Here is a 19,386-nt window from a genome sequence, read left to right on the forward strand (position 1 = left end):
TCTTACAGTCTATGTGTCATACTGTATGTGGATAATCTGTTGAAAAGTCCACAATCTTATTTCGTCTTATTTCGTAGGGTGCACAAGGACCTGCTGGGTCTCCAGGTCCTGCTGGAGCCAGGGGAATGCCTGTACGTGAACACTAACATTAATTTAACTATTGTCTGGCTGTCATCAAGCTATAAAAATGACACTCAATAGTCATTCAAAATGTTTTACCATCTGTTTTCAGGGACCCCAAGGACCTCGTGGTGACAAGGGAGAGGCTGGAGAGTCTGGTGAGAGAGGACAGAAAGGACACAGAGGTTTTACTGGACTGCAGGGTCTCCCTGGACCCCCGGTAAGAAACCAGATTCACTAAGATCTCCTAATCCAGTGGTTTGGCTTGTATTGTTTCAGTGTATTTTTCCCCGTGTCATCAATATCTGATGTTCACTTTGCTTTCTCTGCATTAGGGTCAGTCTGGAGACCAGGGCGCTACTGGACCTGCTGGACCTGCTGGACAAAGAGTGAGTACAAAGAGAATCAAAATACTCAACAGTACTTAAAATAATAATAATAATGGGAATACCAAGCCAAAGTATGCATTTTTATTGCCATTCAGCATCAGGGTGGTGTTCTTTTAATTTGTCACCTCATAGAATTTGATTTTATCTTTATTTTTTAGCCACACATTTCATTTTTGTTTGTACACTTTGACACTTTTATTTTCTGTTTGTTTGTTTTTTGTAGGGCCCACCTGGACCTGTTGGCCCTGGTGGAAAGGATGGTTCATTTGGTCAGCCAGGACCCATCGGTCCTCCAGGACCTCGTGGTCGCTCTGGAGAAAGTGGCCCTGCTGTGAGTACCTATGGGAACTGTTAAAATGATCCTCCTTTAAAACCAGACTAGAACTGATGCTAGTCTGTTATAGAAAATATAGCTGGAGATGTAATTTATACAACACTTTGACACAAAGCTCAATATAAAGAGAGTCATCAAGGCTGCGGAAATTAGTTTGACTTTCCATGAATAGCGCCATAAATACAAGGTTTGCTGTAAAACCATGCACATCTAATCTGAGCTCTCTGTTTTGTCTCTCAGGGTCCACCTGGAAACCCTGGACCCCCTGGTCCACCCGGTCCTCCCGGCCCTGGTATTGACATGTCTGCCTTTGCTGGTCTTGGTCAAACCGAGAAGTCGCCCGATCCTCTCAGGTACATGAGGGCTGACCAGGCTGCTGGAAATCTCCGTCAGCACGACGCCGAGGTTGACGCCACGCTCAAAACTCTCAACAACCAGATTGAAAACATCCGTAGCCCGGAGGGATCCAAGAAGAACCCCGCTCGCACCTGCAGAGACCTGAAGCTGTGCCACCCTGACTGGAAGAGCGGTGAGTGACAGAGGGAGAAATTGGTTGAATTGGGGTGAGATAATGAAGCAGATGTGCTAGACTGAGATTTTGAGTTTTAGGAAGCAATTCAAACCTAGTTTACCTTGTCTGAAAATGTTTGGTTTGGTGGTGGGGGGGGGGGTATTTTTAAAGTAATAAAACAGTGTGTTAATAGGAACCATCCTCTCTTCAAACAGCTGTGGAGAGTCATTTGAAGGAACAATGTCATGTGTTTGATTTTGTTTTGTTTTTTTCTCTCTCTGTTTGTAGGCGAGTACTGGATTGATCCTAATCAGGGCTGCACTGTAGATGCAATCAAGGTCTTCTGCAACATGGAGACAGGAGAGTCCTGCGTCTACCCCAAACCTGCCAAAGTCCCTCGCAAGAACTGGTGGTCCAGCAAGAGCAAAGACCGCAAACACGTCTGGTTTGGCGAGACAATGAATGGAGGATTCCAAGTGAGTCAGCGCAAAAACAAATAAAAACAATTAAATCTTGCTTCCATTTAAAGATCTGAAAAGGCTCAACACTTGTGAAAAAAGTTTTAACCACGTTTTTGTTTTCCATCGATTACAGTTCAGTTATGGTGACGACAGCCTGGCGCCCAACACTGCTGCCATTCAGATGACGTTCCTGAGACTTTTGTCCACAGAGGCGTCACAAAATCTCACTTACCACTGCAAGAACAGCGTGGCCTACATGGACGCTTCAACTGGCAACCTGAAGAAGGCCGTGCTGCTGCAGGGCTCCAACGACGTGGAGATCAGAGCCGAGGGCAACAGCCGCTTCACCTACAGCGTCATGGAGGACGGATGCTCGGTAGGCAATACTACACACACACACATGTAATAGTTTAAATGGGGCTTTTTTTCATATCTGATCATGTGTGAATGCTTGTCAAGCATTCTTTATTAAGCATTCACTTCTTAAGCATTCAAATGTTTTTAAATGCTTATTAAGAATTCACACTATTGTGATCCTGTTGATATTATTATTCCAACTTCCAGTTACTTAAGACTATTCTGTAAATTTTTTTGCATCTATCTCGTGCCACAATTTTTGTACTATTTCAACAGATCATATCAAAACATTCAGCTGTTTCAGAACAATGCTACTTTTGGTGTTGGTGCAACTTTAGCTTTTTGAAATATTTAGCATTTTCTGCCATTTTTCTCTCATATAAAATGAATTGAGCTCATTTTAAACCCTTAATTTCTTTAGATCTGTTTACAACATTTTACTGCTCCTTTCACATTTTGTGGCTTCTTTCAGCTTCCTTGTGCAATTTAAAAAAAATGCTACTTTCAGCTAATTTCAGCTGTTTTTTTCAGCTGTTTTTGTGCTCCTTTCAGATTCTTTCTGCTAACTACAAAATGTCTGTGCTTCTTCTAACTTCTTTCTGCTAATTTCAGCTTGTTAAGCTCTTTTCAGCGTATTTCTGCAAGCTTAAACTGTTTCTGCTATTTCAGCTACAATTTAGCTGTTTTATGCTAATTTGAGCTTTTTCAGCTAATTCCACATTTTTTTTGCACTAATTTCAGCTTTTTAGAGCCTACTTCAGCAAAAAATTGTTCTCTTTACTTCATTCTGGTAATTTAAGCTTTTTTCCTGCTTTTTAGCTACTGTTCAGCTGTTTGGTTTTTTGCTCATTACTGCTTGTTTCAGATAACTTCCACTTTTTTGTGCTAATTTCTGCTTCATTGGGCTGAATTGGGCACAGTTGTGCTCTTTCTCCTTGTTTCTGGTAATTTAAGCATCGTTCTGCCTTTTTAGCTACTATTCAGCTGTTTGTTTTGTTGTTTGTTTGTTGTTTGGTAAATTGCAGTTTTTTTCCACATAACTTTCACATTTTGGTGCTCATTTCGTTCTGCCTAATTCGACAAACTTGTGCTCTTTCTGCCTGATTCTGGTAATTTTAGCCTCTTCCTGCTTTTTTAGCTACTGTTCAGCTGTTTTTTTTTTTTTTTTTTTTTTTTTTTTTTTTGCTTCTTTCAGATGATTTGTGCTCATTTCTGCTTCTTTCAGCCTGATGGGGCAAACTTGTGCTTTTTCAGCTTGATTCTGCAAATTTAAGCTTCTTTCTCCTATTTTTAGCTACTTTTCAGCTTCTTTTTTGCCAATTACTGCTTTTTTCAGATAATTTCTTACTTTTTGTACTAGTTTCAGCTTGCTTAAACTTAATTCAGCAAACATGTTTACTTTCTTCTTCCTTCTACTAACTTAGGCTTGTTCTTCCATGTCAGCTACATTTTAGCATATTTCATCTAATTTCAGCTGTTTTTTAGCAGGTTCTTCAGCAATAAGCATTCAGCATTTATGCAGTAAATGCAGTTTCTCTAGTTAAAGGGTAAAATCATCTAAAATTCTGCAATTAGAAAGAAGTCAAAGATGATCTAACCACAGCTGTGAAATATTTCTCTTCTAAACAGAGACACACAGGACACTGGGGCAAGACAGTGATCGAATACAGGTCGCAGAAGACCTCTCGCCTGCCCCTTGTGGACATTGCCCCCATGGATATTGGTGGAGCAGACCAGGAGTTTGGAGTCGACGTCGGGCCAGTCTGTTTCTTGTAAAAGCACAAGTAGTCAAACAAGAGAAAGAAGAAGTGGAAATTTTAGGAAAGAATAAATAAAAAATAAAGAATCAGAAGCACGCTTCAGAAAAAGGACAGAAAGAGAGAAAAAGAAAAATTGAGACACTTTTATTGTCAATGGGACTCTTTTCTAAGTAAAGTGTTTTTATTTCAAGTCGAACTCCGTAGGATTTATGCACTGAATGGCACCAGCAACTGTCATTTGTGATTCATCCAACTTTTGCCTTCAGTCTGCTTTCCCTCCCCTCATGGACAACTTCTATTCCCTTTAAGAACTCTATTTTCGCCCAGCAACAACCCCCTCCCCCCCATCTAGTCTATATCGTTGGAACAAAAAGCAGGACGTATGAGGAGAGTAAAGGAACATACCTGAGAACAAGAGAGAGTACAGTGTGTTGGTGCTAATTATTTATTGTTTCGGTTTGGATCTCAGGTATGAGAGGACTGAGTTTGTTGCAAAGTAATTAAAAAATAAAACTGCCTACATTTATTTAAGATGAAAAAAATTATCTACCTTCTTCCTCGCTTACTTCCTCCTCTTTTCTAATCATCCCATCACTTTTGTGTCACATCCACTAAAAAATGTATTTGTTTGAAACCAAAAATCCAACTATGTACTGTAGAGAGTGCAGGTGTTCCTATTTCAGCTGCCACAATGTGCATCAAAAATTAATGTGTATTATAATAAAGTCAATGGTGCTATTGTTGTAAAACCATTTGTATTTTTTTTACCTAACAGAAACACACAAATAGTGACTTGTATATATGTATATATATGTATATGTGTGTATACATATATATACAGTTTCTTTAAGAGGATTTCACCCTGGGAGTTTTGAATTTAACTACGGCAAATGTCCAAACTTGAACTCGTTCTGCATTCATTCTATTTTTAATGACTAAAAGTGCACCTGAATAGTGTTTACAATTAAATCAATTAGGAACAAATTTACTTTGTTTTGTTGTTTCTCTAACTTTTTTCCCTTTTTTAATCTACCTCACAATTAAAGAACAAATAAAAACAATGATCCATCTAAACTTTTATTCCCTGCCAATTTCCTCATAAGTTCCCTATTTTTGAGCATATTGACATCTATGGTTTGTTGTGAAGCCCAGTCTGCTGCCCCACGTTTGCTGTGACACCCCCACCATCTGTCTCTATTCCCTTCTATCAGTCTCCTCACACAGCTCTGCCCTCTGTTCTCGCACAAACACACACACACACACACACACACACACACAGAGAAAGGATTTTTCAGGTGTGTTTGATTGATGTTCCAAAGCCAGCGCAGAGGGCTCATTTGTGTGAGGTTGTGTATATTTTTTATTATTAATAATAGTATTATTATTAATAATAATAGCATTATTATAGTATTATTATTATTATGATCTTGACTTGTTTTTTGTTACATTTTAATTAATGTAAATTGGAAATAAAAGACAAAAACGTAAAAACTTGAAGTTGTGTTTTCTTTAAAGTTCTGGCTTGTTTCACACTTGCTGCTGAAGTATTTTGGGGAGTTTGGATCATTTTAATAAAATAAAATACACACACACGTAACTGTTTTGCTGTACCTTGCTTCTATTTTATGTTTGGCTCAGTTTGTAAAACAAAACAAGCAGAAAAATTATTTTAAAAAGACCCATTTTGATTTTGCTTTTATAATAAAATGGAGGTGATGCAAGTTGTTGAAAATATATTTTCACATGAGACCCTTAAAGAAATGTGAAACACTACCAAATGGTTAAATTAGTGAACTGAAAATGTTTTCCTGCCAATTTATTATTTTAAGGTTGGGATTTAACAACATGAACCATGAAGAAAAAAAAATAATAATCAACTGATTCTTAAATTACAGCCTCTGTGACATTTAATACAGCCCCACTCTCTGACAATTGCACAACACTTTACTGTTAATCCTAATGCGAAGTATGTTCTGTTCTAGTACATATCACAATCACAGACAATTGCACATTATTTTATTACATAGTAAACATACAACAAAGTTGTGTTAGTGGCTCTGTGATGATATGTTTTAATGTTTTAGTTAGTTTGATTTCTTTTTTGCTTAGGGATGGCATTAGAGAAAAATGTAAATAATTTCAGTTTTTTTATATATATATATTGCAGAATAAATGTCAGTATTTTCAATGAATTTGATGGCAAACAACTACTGACAACATTAAGCCTTACACCCACACAGTTTAAAATAAATAAATAAAAATCAGAGAAAAATTAGTTATTTCTTAATTTAGATTGGGAACTATCACAAAAAAAATCCTTGTCCATTTGGCCCACTGTAGTCTACAAAAATCAAATAATTCATTTGTTTCTCCTCAAAGATTACATCTAGGGGGATTACTAAATAGCAATATTAAGAACTAGTGATAAAAAAAAATGATTACTTCCTCCCATGAAAGGCTGACGTAATCCCATGTTTGTACGTATATGTCTGTCCATGAGCACAACTCATGAACCACTGGACACATTTTGACAAAAAACTTAGAAAATAATCATTGCATGTAGATTTGCAATTGGAGTGAACTCTCTTAATCCAACTTATCAAACCCTAAATTGTCTATAACTCAGTCATTTTTACAGACATTGAGCTAAAGTTTGGTGTGGTAGTAGCTGAGACTCCTCAGCAACACACTTTAAATGTACTAACAGATCACACATAACACATTTGTTTCAATTGGCATTCAAAGCAGTGGGCGATATGAACCACTGTTCTAGAAACCTTTTTTTAATGCAAATTAAGAGGCATTTTATAGACTTCCTAATATAGACTAAAATGACATACAAAAATATCATGTAAACCTTTTCCTTAACTGACTCAGCAGTTATTTTATAAGTAAATATGATTAAACAAAATCAATTTAAACACCAAACGTGGCTGTTAATCCAGTCAGAACTGAATCCATGTTTGCAGAACACAGAGGAACAATATTCACAGCACACACATCAAGAACAACATGAATTCATTTTAACATTACAAGAAATAAACATTCTAAAAGGACAAATGATGCATTCGTATCAAATTATGAGATTATTTTTTATTGGCTGCAGAAATAGGTTCCATTATGATGGAGTGAAAATAGGACGACCGAAAAAAGAAACAACTCAGACATTAACTAACAGCTTTACTCTGAGTCGATGGCAACGCAAATCTATCTTTACAATGGAATTACATTTCTTTGCACCAGTCAATAACATCTATATGTATATGAAACCGTGCAGATATTTTCAGAGCTGAGTGCTGCAGAGCGGAGACAAAGTAATTCACTTCCAGCTCTACTGGCTTTCTGGGAGTAAATTTAGATCAGCAGTTTTCCAATGGAAATACAAACACGACAGACGGACCGTTCCATGACAAAGGCTTAAATAGTGCTAAATCAAGGTAATCAAAGTTAAAAATGGTCGTTGCAATCCATTAAAGAACCATATGTGCCCACGTGTGTGCATTAAAAAAAGACAAAAAGAGTCTGAAATCACACTGATTGTTGTCGTTTTTAAGTGTCCATTAGGGATCCGCTGCTTAGAGTCTCCTAATTAGAGCCTAATGAAAGATAAAAGAGCAAATTATGAGGCATGAAGAAGAAAAGACAAGCTATGAAAGGAGTCAGACAAGTCCATACGTCTTTTTCTATACGTGGGCTGGTTTTACCTTCCTTTCTGCTACATTTTTATACTTTTCTTCTAATCTCTCAGTGCAGTTATTACAATGAAAGATCAAAAACTTGTATTTCTTATTAAACAAAGAAAAAGGTAGAAAGAAATCAAACAGCTGTAAAAGATAATTTTTCTCTGTGTTTATGTCCTGCACAGTTGGTTTAATTCTCTGAGGATTTCAGAGGTACCGTCCATAAAGATAACATGTCTTTATTCCATTTAACGTCCTCAGAAACCAGTGCTCAGAGTGTCTGTCTCGGTAGGGGTCTTGCGTGGGCTGGGTAAACTCTTCAAGTATTCCAAATGCCGCCGGGCCTCGGCTTGGTTCTGCCTAACGTAGTACACGACATACACGATGACCATAAAGAACCACACAAACATGGTCACCAGCATGGCCACGTCTGTGGTTTTTCTCTGCAGGCTGCAAAAATTCACCCCAGAATCTAGAAGTTTGACCAGCGGCTGGCCGGCGTGCTCGCCTTGTGAACCCGGGTCCTCCCACCTGCTTCCCTCACCCACCCCCCGCACAGAGCTCTTGCAGATGATCTCGTTCACCGACTCGGCCTCCAGGTTCAGAGTCTCCATCAGCTCCTGCAGGGTGCAGTCACAGTGCCAGGGATTGTGGAAGAGGCGTGTCTTTGCTCGGGTGGAGCCAAACTCCTCCCTGCTGGCGTGGCTCAGCTGGTTATATGAAAGGTCCAGCAGGCGCAGCTTGGGTCCCAGGTGGCGCAGGGCTCCAGTAGAGAGAGAGTCAATCCGGTTGTCAGAAAGATAAAGATCCTGCAGGTGGACCAAGTGGCTGAAGGCACTCTCTGGGATGCTCCGGATATAGTTGCGTTCCAGGTGGAGAGAGACTGTCTCTGCTGGGATCCCGTCTGGGATCTCCCGCAGCCCAGCATCTGAGCACACCACAGTGAAGGTGTCCCAAGCACAGTGACACCTGTCCGGGCACTGCAGGGTCGCTTGACCCAACAGAGCTGAGAACATGAGTGACACACACAGCCATGAGCAGAGGTCCAGTCTAGTAATTTTCCCTCTTCCACCACCGACTGTGGCGCACCTCTTCTCACACCAACCTGTGCCCATGGCCTCACCATAGCCCCGTGACATGCATCAGATCCCAAACCGAGTCACACCGTCACACGATCACACCAGGAGAATCTGACAGATGGAGAGAAAACGGGTCAGTCTGGATAAAATGATCGTCTCTACAAACACACAGTACAATCAGAATGAACAGTCATGAAGTGGATTAGGTGGAAAAGGAATAAAAAAGTGGCGTAAAACACAAAATAAAACACTTTACGGAGAGGCATTACTAAGAATCATGCAAGAGGACACTTTCTTGTGCATTAAAAGCATATCTTATTGTGAAAAGAGCACATTGACCAATTTGGATTCTTAATTGCTGCTTGTTAAGAACTCTAAAAGAAAACTTCACTTCTAAAAGAGGCACCAGCTAATTTCATTGCAGTGCTTCCCTTCTTTAATCACAGTCTGAGCAGCAGTAATGATAGTTTAAGTGGCATAATAAGGTTAAAAATCCCTCTTGCATTTTTGCATCAGAAGGACATAAATCATTAAACGTGATTATCTCAACTCCTGCCTGCCTCATATTTCTGTTGTGTCCTTTCATCAGCAATGGTCAAGACCAGAAGAAAGGCATCATATTATGCTGATCAATACATTTTCATCTCATTTACCCCTCTATTTATGCTCTTATGACACCGTAGCTGCTTCATCATGTTCCAAGAGGTAGGTAGTAGAGATTGAGGCTTTGAAGGAGAAGGATCAATAGCTCAAGCTTTGCCTCTTTCACTATTAAGGACAAGAACATCAATCCTTGGTGAGTCTCATGATGTCAATAAGTGACATTGAAAAAAAAAATCCCTCAGCAGTGATCCCACCCGTTCTCCACTTACGCAGCTATAGGAGGCTAAAGTTTGAAAAAGGCAAAGTGGCTCAATTTAATCACGTATGCCAATTCACAAAGTGCCATCTGTTTTGTCTAGCTTTTAAAACTCGTCTGAGTCTGTGGATGTTGGCGATGCAGGCTTGCGCAAACAATCTAATCAGGTGTTTCCAGAACACTTTTGTTTTCCCGAGACAGACGTTTGATGCTCTTGTTGTGGGACAAAAGTCTCAAGAGACCGCTTGAATTTGATTAGGAGAATATCCTCTTAAATGTCAAGCACCCTCTGCCTTCAGAACACAATCAAAACAATCATGAATCTCCAGAATCCACTGAACGGAGGTTTTTCTAAAAGGCTTGCACCCAAAGATGGCCCAGATAAGGCAGATAAAGGAAACTGGGTAACAGTGAGTTGCAAAAGTATTGATCCCTCTTGAAATATGGTACCACTTTACAATAAGGCTCCCTTATAGATGTTAATAAATAATTTATAGATGCATTATTAATTCCTCTATAAACACTTTATAAATCATTATTAACTGCTTATTATGCATTAATTAAGGGTGACAGAGAAACAAAACTGACTAGCTGTTGCCAAATAGTGAGCCAAATCTGTTCACCTATATATATTTCATCTAGAGTTGTTATATTAAACATTTCAGACTAAGTTACTACCTTGTAAGAACAACAAGCATTTGTAAACCTATTTTTTTAGGATATAATATTAGTTGTAGATTTGTATAATGCTGTGATAAAGTACAATATTACATGCTTAAAAATAGGTTTACAAATGCTTATTGTGCTTACAAGGTAGTAATCTGAAATGTTTAATATAACAACTCTATGAGATGTACAGGTGGTAGATTTGGCTCACTATTTGGCAAAAAACTGGTCAGGTTTGTCTCTCTGTCACCCTTAATTAATGCATAATAAGCAGTTATTAATGATTTATAAAGTGTTTATAGAGGAATTAATAACGCATCTATAAGGGGAGACTTACTGTAAAGTGGTACCGAAAAATGTTTTATTTTGTTCCTTTACAACCTGGAATTTATTATTTTTTTATTTGACTAAAGCGCATAATTATATAAAAATATTCCAACTCTTAATTATGTTTAATGAGAAGAAATTATTTAAAATAATTATCTGACTGATGTGTGAATATTCTGAATCTTTGAAGCCCTGACCTTTACTTTCAGAAGCCACATGTTTTTTGTTCAGTAAGATCCTTCTGTGAGCAATCGAAGGACCATATGGTCTAAACCTGGTAAATGATGTGCACTTGTTGTAACAGCCCCCATCAGTCATTCAACCTTTATTTATACAGGCTACTCTCAATGAGCCACGAGGACTCATTTACAAGAGAGACCTGTTCCAGACAGAACATAATAAGTACAGAACATCAGTCCAACACCTCTGAGAAGTGAGAGCTACAACCAGGCAAGAAACGGCATGAAGACCAAGGAACGGTCCACACAGGTCAGAGCCAAAGTTGTAGAAGCACAGATCAGGATTGGTGTTTAAAAAGAACCCAGAATTCTGAATGTCTCATGGAGCTTCATTATTTTAGCTAATCTGACCTGAAACTCTAAAACCAAGGACCACCTGAGTGGAGGACCACACCTCGCTCCATCAGGATTATCTTGAGCCTCCTGGATAAACATCCAGGAGGCTCAAGATAATCCTGATGGAGCGAGGCAGCTCTTCTGCAGACATGGGCTGATCTATCCTCAACAAGCCACACAAAGCTGGATTTCATGGAAGACTGGCAGCAATAAAACATTGCTTAAAAAGAATTTTCAAAGCATGTGGGAGAAGAAACGGTGCTGAGACCAAACTTGAACTTTTAGGTCATCAAGGGCAACAACATCTATCATTATGCTGATAATACAGTTAAGAATGGTACAACAACCTGCTGGGGAGATGTTGTTCATCACCAAAGCCTGAAAAGTGGGCAGAGTCGAAGCAAAGATGGATAATGCAAAAATCTCATTCATGAGAGGAACCTTTTGGAGTTTTAAAGAGTTTGGAGACTGGGACGGAGGTCCACCTTCCAGCAGGACAGAGACCCTGAATACAATGTTGAAGCAACACTGCAGTCAAAGTCCAAACTTAAGGGCATAAACAGCACCCATATAACCTGAAGGAGTTTGGTAATGAAGAATGGACAAAACTCTATGAACCACGAGCAAATAGAGACCACCGTAAAGAGACTCAAGGATGGAACTGATGCAAAATATGGTTAGTGTTGAGTTTTGGGGGCTGAAAACATTTGCACACACCATTTTTCAGATTCAGATCTCTCCCCCCCCCCCCCCACACACACACACACACACACATTTTTTCATTTTACTTTTGACATAAATATTTTACCATTTAACCTTATTAACTTGAAGTATTGTTGTAGATTTATTACAAATTTAAATAATGTTTCACACTGCAAGGCAACAAAATCCGAAGATTACCAAAAAGAATGAAAACTTTTGCAACCTATAATGTACGTGAAGAGCAGGATTGTGTGTCCCACTTGTGCTCATTATTAAAGTGATGCATGCAAATGTCCATTTAATAAAGCAATCACCTGCTGCATGGAAAAGAATGCGAGTGAGACAAACTGAAGGACAGATATGAACTCCCAAACCAACGAGGCTGCAGCTCCTGAATCTCATTAACATGATTTCTATTTTCCTCAAGACAAACAAATAAATGATCTAATTATTATATTGCAGGATTAACTTGAGCCTTGCATCCTCACGTTTCCAGTGAAATGTTCAGTATTACACTAATCTGGGTTAACGCGCTCGTGTGGAGGTTGTGACATCAGGATTAAGCCTCCGTTCGCTGCATGCTTTGCGACTTTTAAATGACAAAATAAAATTAAAAATCCAATTATCGTCGCGTTTCTGTAAATTTAAAGGCTTTAAAGGCTCAACTTTGTGCAAATGTTAACACATTTTGCAGAGTTAAAAACAAAAATAAAAAAAAGACGCGGATATCAGAGGCGGGTTTTACGCAAATTGGACACATCATGTTCTCCATACTCACTTACCTTTAAAATGGTTTGTTGTGAAGTTTGAATCCATGTGGAGGGGGTTGCTTCATCCCCAGCTTGTGCTGTTTCTCCTGGGTTGTTCCTGCAGAGCTGCTGTGCGCGCTGTGCGGAGAATCAGCTGCGCTCCGGGCTTTGTCGCCTGCAGACGGCTCCATTGCTGACTGTCTCTCCAGTGGGGGGGCAGTTTTCAGCAGTGGGATGTGGGGCCAACTCCCCACCCACTTTCTGTCTCTCTGACACTGGGCGTTAGAAGAGGGTGTCGTCATCACCTCTCTCTGCCCCTGGCATCAATCTCCACTTTGTGGGAACACGCTGCTTCCCTGCACGAGCTAATTACTATTTAATTACCTTTAAGTATAATTAGATTTTACAGCCATTTATAGGAGTGAATCCCAAGCAGCTACACAAAGACAAATACACATGTTGGAAAAAAGAAAGTTGGGCTATAATTGCACTTGAGAACAAACTTCAGCGCAAAATAAATAGCAAATAGACCTCTCCATTGTGCCTTTGTTTGTTTGTTTGTTTCAGCCTCATCAAAGATTTACAAATTTAATAAAAACGAAAAACTGGAATATCTCGTTAAAGATGGGTTTAAATAAAAAGGAAAAGCTAAAAATGATCTACAGTAAGCAATGATGGATTAGCTCCAGAGGGAAGAGTCAGTAAAAATCAATACAAAGTTGTCGTGGGTGATAACCTTCATCTTTTGATGACACTTTTCCATCCTGAAGGGAGTGGGCACTTCCAGGAAACTGGGTGCTTTAATAAGTGTGGAAGTTGTGTGAATCATATCCAACCAGGCAGCTGATCTGACTCTGTGACAAGATCTTCATCAAAACACTGAAATATGTTTTAGAGGCAATAAATAACTGTTCCTGTTTCACTCCCTTCCATGATCACTTCAAGAGTCCTGGTGCTACACGTTGGTCATTATCTTACTAAAACAACTTGGTTTACTCTATCAAATTTAGCTGCGCTAAAGCTTCACCTCAGATATAATGGTTGAGGTCACAAAGTTTCACAAATTAAAACAGACATTGATGCAAAAACTTGAATATATACTTAAAGACAGGATTGTTGAAAGAGCAAAAACATGAGAAAAGCAGCTAATAATGGCCTTGGTGTTTTTTAAAGGTCACATTTGTAAAAAAAAAGTATCTTATGAATGACTAGGAGTATTTATTAAGTCAAGTGAAATGTTGAAATTCTCAACCTCGTTCTTATATATGATGATAAACAGTCACCGTTTATTATTGCAATTCCAACAGTGTGCTAGAGTATTCTTAGTCATTCAGGACATGACAAATTCAAAAAGATATAAAATAAATAAAATAATATGTGTGTAACACGCCTACTATACTATACAAACACAATAACACTCCTTCTAATAACACTTTATCTGACTACAGGGTTTTGAACACTGTGTTCCACAGGGTTGTGTGCTATCACCCCTTTTATTCTCTATATACACAAATGAGTTGAGACATAACAACAAATACTTCACATTAATTAAGTATGCTGATAATATGACCGCTGGTCTAAAAGACTCCAACAGCCCGTCCTACTCCCAGCTCATAGATAAGCTCTCTGCCTGGTTTGATGACAGTTATCTGCAATGTTAGTTAAACCAAGGAACTTTGTTTGGGAGGTAGATGGGGAGCAGCCAGCACCAGACCTATATTCAGGCCTTCTGTTATAAAGGGTAGGAAGTAGAGCAGGTGACTGAATATCATTTACATTTAAATAAATTCTAATACCTCGGAACAATAATTGATAATAAGTAGAGTCGACCTTTCAGCCCAACACTGACTATGTTTATATAAAAAAACAGACAGCGGCTCCAACTTCTATACAAGCTAAGGAGCTTTAATGCTAGCAAAATTACTTTGCAGTTGGTGTACAGGTCACTGGTTGAAAGTGTTGTTTAATTTAATATCGTCTCATGGTATGGGAACCTCCTAGTCAGAGACAGGAACAAGTTGTCCCTGGTGGTCAAACAAGGTAGTAAAATCATTGTTCATCAACAAATTAAACTCACAAACATGTACAGTCAGGTTCTAGGGGAAAAAAAGGCAATACAGGTTTACATTGACCCCACTCATCCATTGCAGCCATTATTCAGGTTGAACCATCTGGACTGGTTCCTCTGGTAAAGAAAAGCAAGTACAAAAAGTCATTTGTTCCCTGTGCTGTGAGTGTCCTTAACAGGGTCCTATTTAAACACATGACAATTGTCTGCTAAAAACACTTATGTGTTTAATGTATCGTGTATTTTAGAATGTTTTTATTGGGTTAGCAAAACTTTATATGCATTTTTATGACATTTCTAACTTGTGAGGGTTTTAATGAGCCAGATGTCAAAGATAAATATCAATGTCATTGAATGTTATGGACAATAAAGTTATATTGATTGATTGATTTAAAAAAAATGGACTTTTATTTTATAGTTGAAGACATTTACCGGATGAGAAGCTAAATGTCCTCAGTCCAATTGCTTTCTTTTGTTAAATCATTTTGGAAGTTCCAGCAGTGATGCATGGTGGTGGCAGCATCATGCTTTTGGGGTGATTTCAACAGCAAAGAAAGAAGAAAGAACAAAGTAGTAAATAATAAAAAAAAAGTAAAACAATTCCAGATTTCAGACTAGACAAAAAAATATTTTTTTAACAGAATGTGAGCTAAAAGTGTGTTTTGAGTCAATGGACAGTTCTGAAAACTCACAACTCCACAGTACCAAAACATTTGTAAGTCGAAGGTTTATTGTTGTGATTTTAGTTTTCGCCTTCCTAACAGACTGACAAAAACTATACTTTTTTTTTTTTTTTTGAGCCACTAAGGTTTGTCCCTGAATGCACAGGAACGATTGCAACACGGTGCACTTTGGTGTCAAACTGGTAAGAAAAATGTTTGCAGCAGTCACGCCAGTGCTGACTGATAGACAGAGCTGAAACTTGAAAAGGAAGATGCGCCTTTTCTTAATCATTCCTGCTTTGTCCTTGTTTATTAATGGAGGTCGAGCAGAGGGAGACCTAACAGAGTGCAGTGACTGTATATCAAGCAGAAAATGGAGATGGACTTGGACAAGCTCATAAGTAAATGCATTAATTTCCAAACACAAAACAGAGCCAGCCTTCAGTCCCACATATATCAACTTCAGATTCCCATCTGAATAATGAAAGCAAAGAAAGCACCAAATGGCAAATGTATAGAGAAATACCATTCATGGCTTTTACTTAAACCCAGGTGCCCCGTTATCACTACCTTCAACTATAATTTGAAACACTATCGGTCCATCAATAGGAGAGCCCTCAGGGGGTAAAGGACAGATCTGACAGCCAAGATGGCACCTCATCTGCCTTCCCAGCCTATTCCCATCAGCCCACTAAAATCTATAACAATTCCACCCCTGACAAATATAATGCAGACCACTGCAAGTCTTATGATTCTTTCTTCCACTTTACAGATGTATTTTGCCGAATGTTTTACCCTTGACAGGACATCATCTCTGTCAGAAACAAGGCTGTTGACAAAATGAGTTTTGTGGGTTTGCAGAAAGAAAACAAAAGGTTGTGTAATGAGAAAGCACATAATGGCAGAAAGCATAGCTAAAAATAAATAAATGTCAGTATTTCTGGTTACTAAAATGAGAAAGAATAGTATGATTGTGGGAGCAGAAGTTCAACTCTGCAAAAGGAAAAACAGCCAAGCTGGGGACACGGAGTGTCTATCAAGGATAATCTCTGAGGAAGCATATTTCTGAAAAGATGCACATGCCCATGAGCAGTTTGCTCGTGACAATGCTGACAGTGTGAACTCTACAGAAAAACCTGACTGCAGTGAAGTGAAACAGTTCAGCTTCATCCGTTTTCACCCGCTGTCCTCTGAGGGGTAACACTGATTAAACTATAAATGAAACCAAATGAGGCAGTAAGAAAAAAAAAAAAAAAAAACAGCAAGTTGGAGAAATCCACTTGTTTTTGTTCAAGGGAAAAAAAAGTGTTGCAGCTGATTTTTCCAAGCTTTTGCTGTAGTCGTTTAAAAATTCTTACGACCAAAGACTAGAACGAAGGTTTGATCGATAGCATTGGGCTGGGATGACATCAAACATGTCTAGCAAACAACGCAGCAGACTGCATGCATGATGGCTACCTCCAATGCTTTTCTCCATGTCAGCTTAAACAAAGACGACATCCCTGGGCCCAAAATGGACTTGGAATATACCGAAGGATACAGCATTAAACAGCTCAAGTGGTGCCTACAATGCAGCTAGGGGACTAGCAGTGTCTGGCAACCAGGTCGAATTGATAAAAAGGTACGCGTTTTCATGCTGATTCGAGCTCTTTTGCCTCAGTGATAGGAAATTTAAATGTTTCCATTATTAGTTTTAGATATATACCACTGTTAAGACTGTATCCTGATTCGTGCTCAATAAATCAGGCAGATAAATGGAACAAGGTAAAGTCAGGTCCTCTGGACGTTTTCTTTTTGTTGAAACATTTCGTTTTTTATACAAAAGACTTCTTCAGTCAGAGGCGCTGCAACAAACTCAGTCTTATAAATAACACTTTCTCATATCAACCAGTTTGATGGTGCTCAGGTGGTTCCTACAGTTCAAGAGTTTGAGCAAGCAGCGGTGGAGAGGGTGGACTAGAGGAACCACCTGACCACCATCAAACTGGCTGATCCTCTATGAGAAGGTGCTATTTATAAGACTGAGCTTTACACGGTTCCAGGTAGGATGGTGATGGTGTTGTTGGACTCTTTAGTGTTTTTAATACATTATCCTGCCACTTAATTGTTGAGCTCAATTACAAATATGGACTGAATTAAGCACTTAAAGAGACAAATTAGCATATGCGGGATAAAAAAAAAGACGCTCTGTACTCCTGTTAGTTTCTGACACAAAAGGAAAAAAAGAGGGTAAACCATAATAGACTGATGGACATACCTGTTCAGGGACATCAGTCAGTGATGTGGGATTAGGATGCTCCTCTGTCGGCCCGTTCACTCCAATGAAGTGTTTCGAACTAATGCAAGTATTCCTGTTTACATTTGTCTGATCAAAGCCAACTCGGCCACAAAGTCGAATCCAACAATCACATTTCTCCCCCTTAGTAATCGGCTTTGGAAATGGCATGGACTTGTATATCGAGGCTCAGCATATTGGCCCTCACTTTTGCAAGTCCCATTGCAACCATGCTTCTAAGACACCATTTTTCGGCTGTTTTTTTTTTTTATAGATGCAAACGACGACTACAGAACTGCATTGTATTGTACGTTCTGTTTGCCAGACATCCGGGTACTTGCTGACATCACATATTGCATAATGTTTTTAATAACCTGACCAGCATTATTGCCGTTATTAGAAACCACAGAGAAGAAAGAAAAATATTCTCTCTTTAGACAAAGAGTATTCAAATGTTCTGCTTTGTAAGTAAAGTGAAAGACAGGAAAGGACCTAGTGCTGACTAGTTCTGTTGGACGATAATAAAAGCATCACCTGAAAAAAAAATCAGGAGCTTGAGAATAATTTTATTAAAAAAAATAAAAAGAGTGCAACTAGTGATTTCCTGTAATCAAGCAAGTGCTCTTGGTTATGAATAACCCTGAAATTATGCATTCAAAGGGTAAAGTGGCAACTGCAAGCAAACTCAAAAAACATTTGAATGTTAAATGTTTTCTTCGGATTGATGTTTCCCCCACTTTATCTCCAATTATGCGGCTGCAATGCACTTCATTTCACTGTTCCATTTTGTTTGGCGAGGTAAGTTGTGAAAATTCTTATCGCTTACATCTTCACAAAGAATACAGCTTTAGTTGGCAGCAACTATGAACCATGTGACTATAAAAGGCTGTCACAAAGGTGTGCTGATTGGATTGGGACTTTGGCTCTGGTCCAGGACTAGAAAGAGCACAAAAATGTGTGTGTGTGTGTGTGCATGTGTGAGTACTTTTGAGACACAGGTAAGACTAAAAAAGGAAGGTGCAAAAGTGATTTCTAAAGCCATTAAACGTATCCCGTGCACTCTATGTGGGAAACGTTGTGCAGCTGATAGTGAGACAAAATAGATGGTAGACTTTGAACTGAACTGTGATGACCATGTATCAATGCAAAATCCCTAAATTGGAATTTTTTTCTATTTATCAACACAGGTAAAAAAAAAATTAAATGCTTCTTGAAATTAATAATAGAATAATAAAAGAACATAAATCAATTGCACTGCTAAACCATTAAAGCAGAGCACCATGAACAGCTGGAAGCAGTAAGATTTAGTTTTACCTGCCTTGGCATTTGCACAATAACCAGCAATGATGGAAAAATAAGTCAGATAGGCACAAGGTCAGCTGGCTGTAAATGCAATAAGGAAGGAGTTACAGGTAGAGCTCAGAGGGGTGAAGAAAACCGAGAGTATTAATGAGAAATTTTAAGGCACATCTCCGACTTTATTACTGGGAAATGGACTATGCAGGTAACCTTGTCACAGCATCTGCTGTCACAAGGAGAACCTCTCCATGGCGTTTAGAAATGTAATTTCTCTGAATTAATCAGACTTCATTATTGACGCTTTGATCCTGGAGCAAGCGGAAGCAGCCTCTGAATCACTTTGTTGTGCTGTGGTTAATGTCAGCAATGCTGGAAATGAAAAGCGGCGCCCAGGTCCAGGTGCATGTATTCACATCTTGAAAGGTAAGGTCGTGGTATTCTTGAGCTTTGAAGATGTTGGAGTTGGGCCATCCGATGGTACCATATTAATGTCACAGTTTGGAAAAACAAGAC

At 38.8% G+C, this 19,386-nt stretch overlaps 2 protein-coding genes across 2 annotated transcripts in view; one reads left to right on the forward strand and one right to left on the reverse strand.

Annotated features, from left to right (window-relative positions):
• The window catches only part of col2a1b (collagen, type II, alpha 1b), a 54,450-nt gene extending 50,446 nt beyond the window's left edge, over positions 1 to 4,004 (forward strand). Inside the window, exons 41-48 of the mRNA XM_037679815.1 lie at positions 78 to 131; positions 233 to 340; positions 456 to 509; positions 733 to 840; positions 1,084 to 1,372; positions 1,643 to 1,830; positions 1,949 to 2,191; positions 3,802 to 4,004. Of these exons, the coding sequence (XP_037535743.1) occupies positions 78 to 131; positions 233 to 340; positions 456 to 509; positions 733 to 840; positions 1,084 to 1,372; positions 1,643 to 1,830; positions 1,949 to 2,191; positions 3,802 to 3,948 (1,191 nt within the window). The 3' untranslated portion in view covers positions 3,949 to 4,004. The remainder of the gene's footprint in view (positions 1 to 77; positions 132 to 232; positions 341 to 455; positions 510 to 732; positions 841 to 1,083; positions 1,373 to 1,642; positions 1,831 to 1,948; positions 2,192 to 3,801) is intronic.
• Positions 4,005 to 7,869: 3,865 nt separating this feature from the next.
• On the reverse strand, positions 7,870 to 12,772 carry LOC119412413 (leucine-rich repeat-containing protein 3-like). Its single transcript, XM_037679414.1, has 2 exons — positions 12,603 to 12,772; positions 7,870 to 8,802 (listed from the first exon to the last, which is right to left on the reverse strand). The coding sequence occupies exon 2, from the start codon at positions 8,749 to 8,751 to the stop codon at positions 7,870 to 7,872; it is 882 nt and encodes a 293-aa protein (XP_037535342.1). The 5' UTR covers positions 8,752 to 8,802; positions 12,603 to 12,772.
• Between the last annotated feature and the right edge of the window lie 6,614 nt (positions 12,773 to 19,386).

Source organism: Nematolebias whitei, chromosome 7 (genome assembly GCF_014905685.2).
Source record: "Nematolebias whitei isolate Nwh7 chromosome 7, NemWhi1, whole genome shotgun sequence".
NCBI classification, from domain to species: Eukaryota; Metazoa; Chordata; class Actinopteri; order Cyprinodontiformes; family Rivulidae; genus Nematolebias; species Nematolebias whitei.

Bases quoted from the DNA above. Each gene is read 5' to 3' on its own strand.
- LOC119412413 (XM_037679414.1), bottom strand. From the start codon at position 8,751: ATGTCACGGGGCTATGGTGAGGCCATGGGCACAGGTTGGTGTGAGAAG.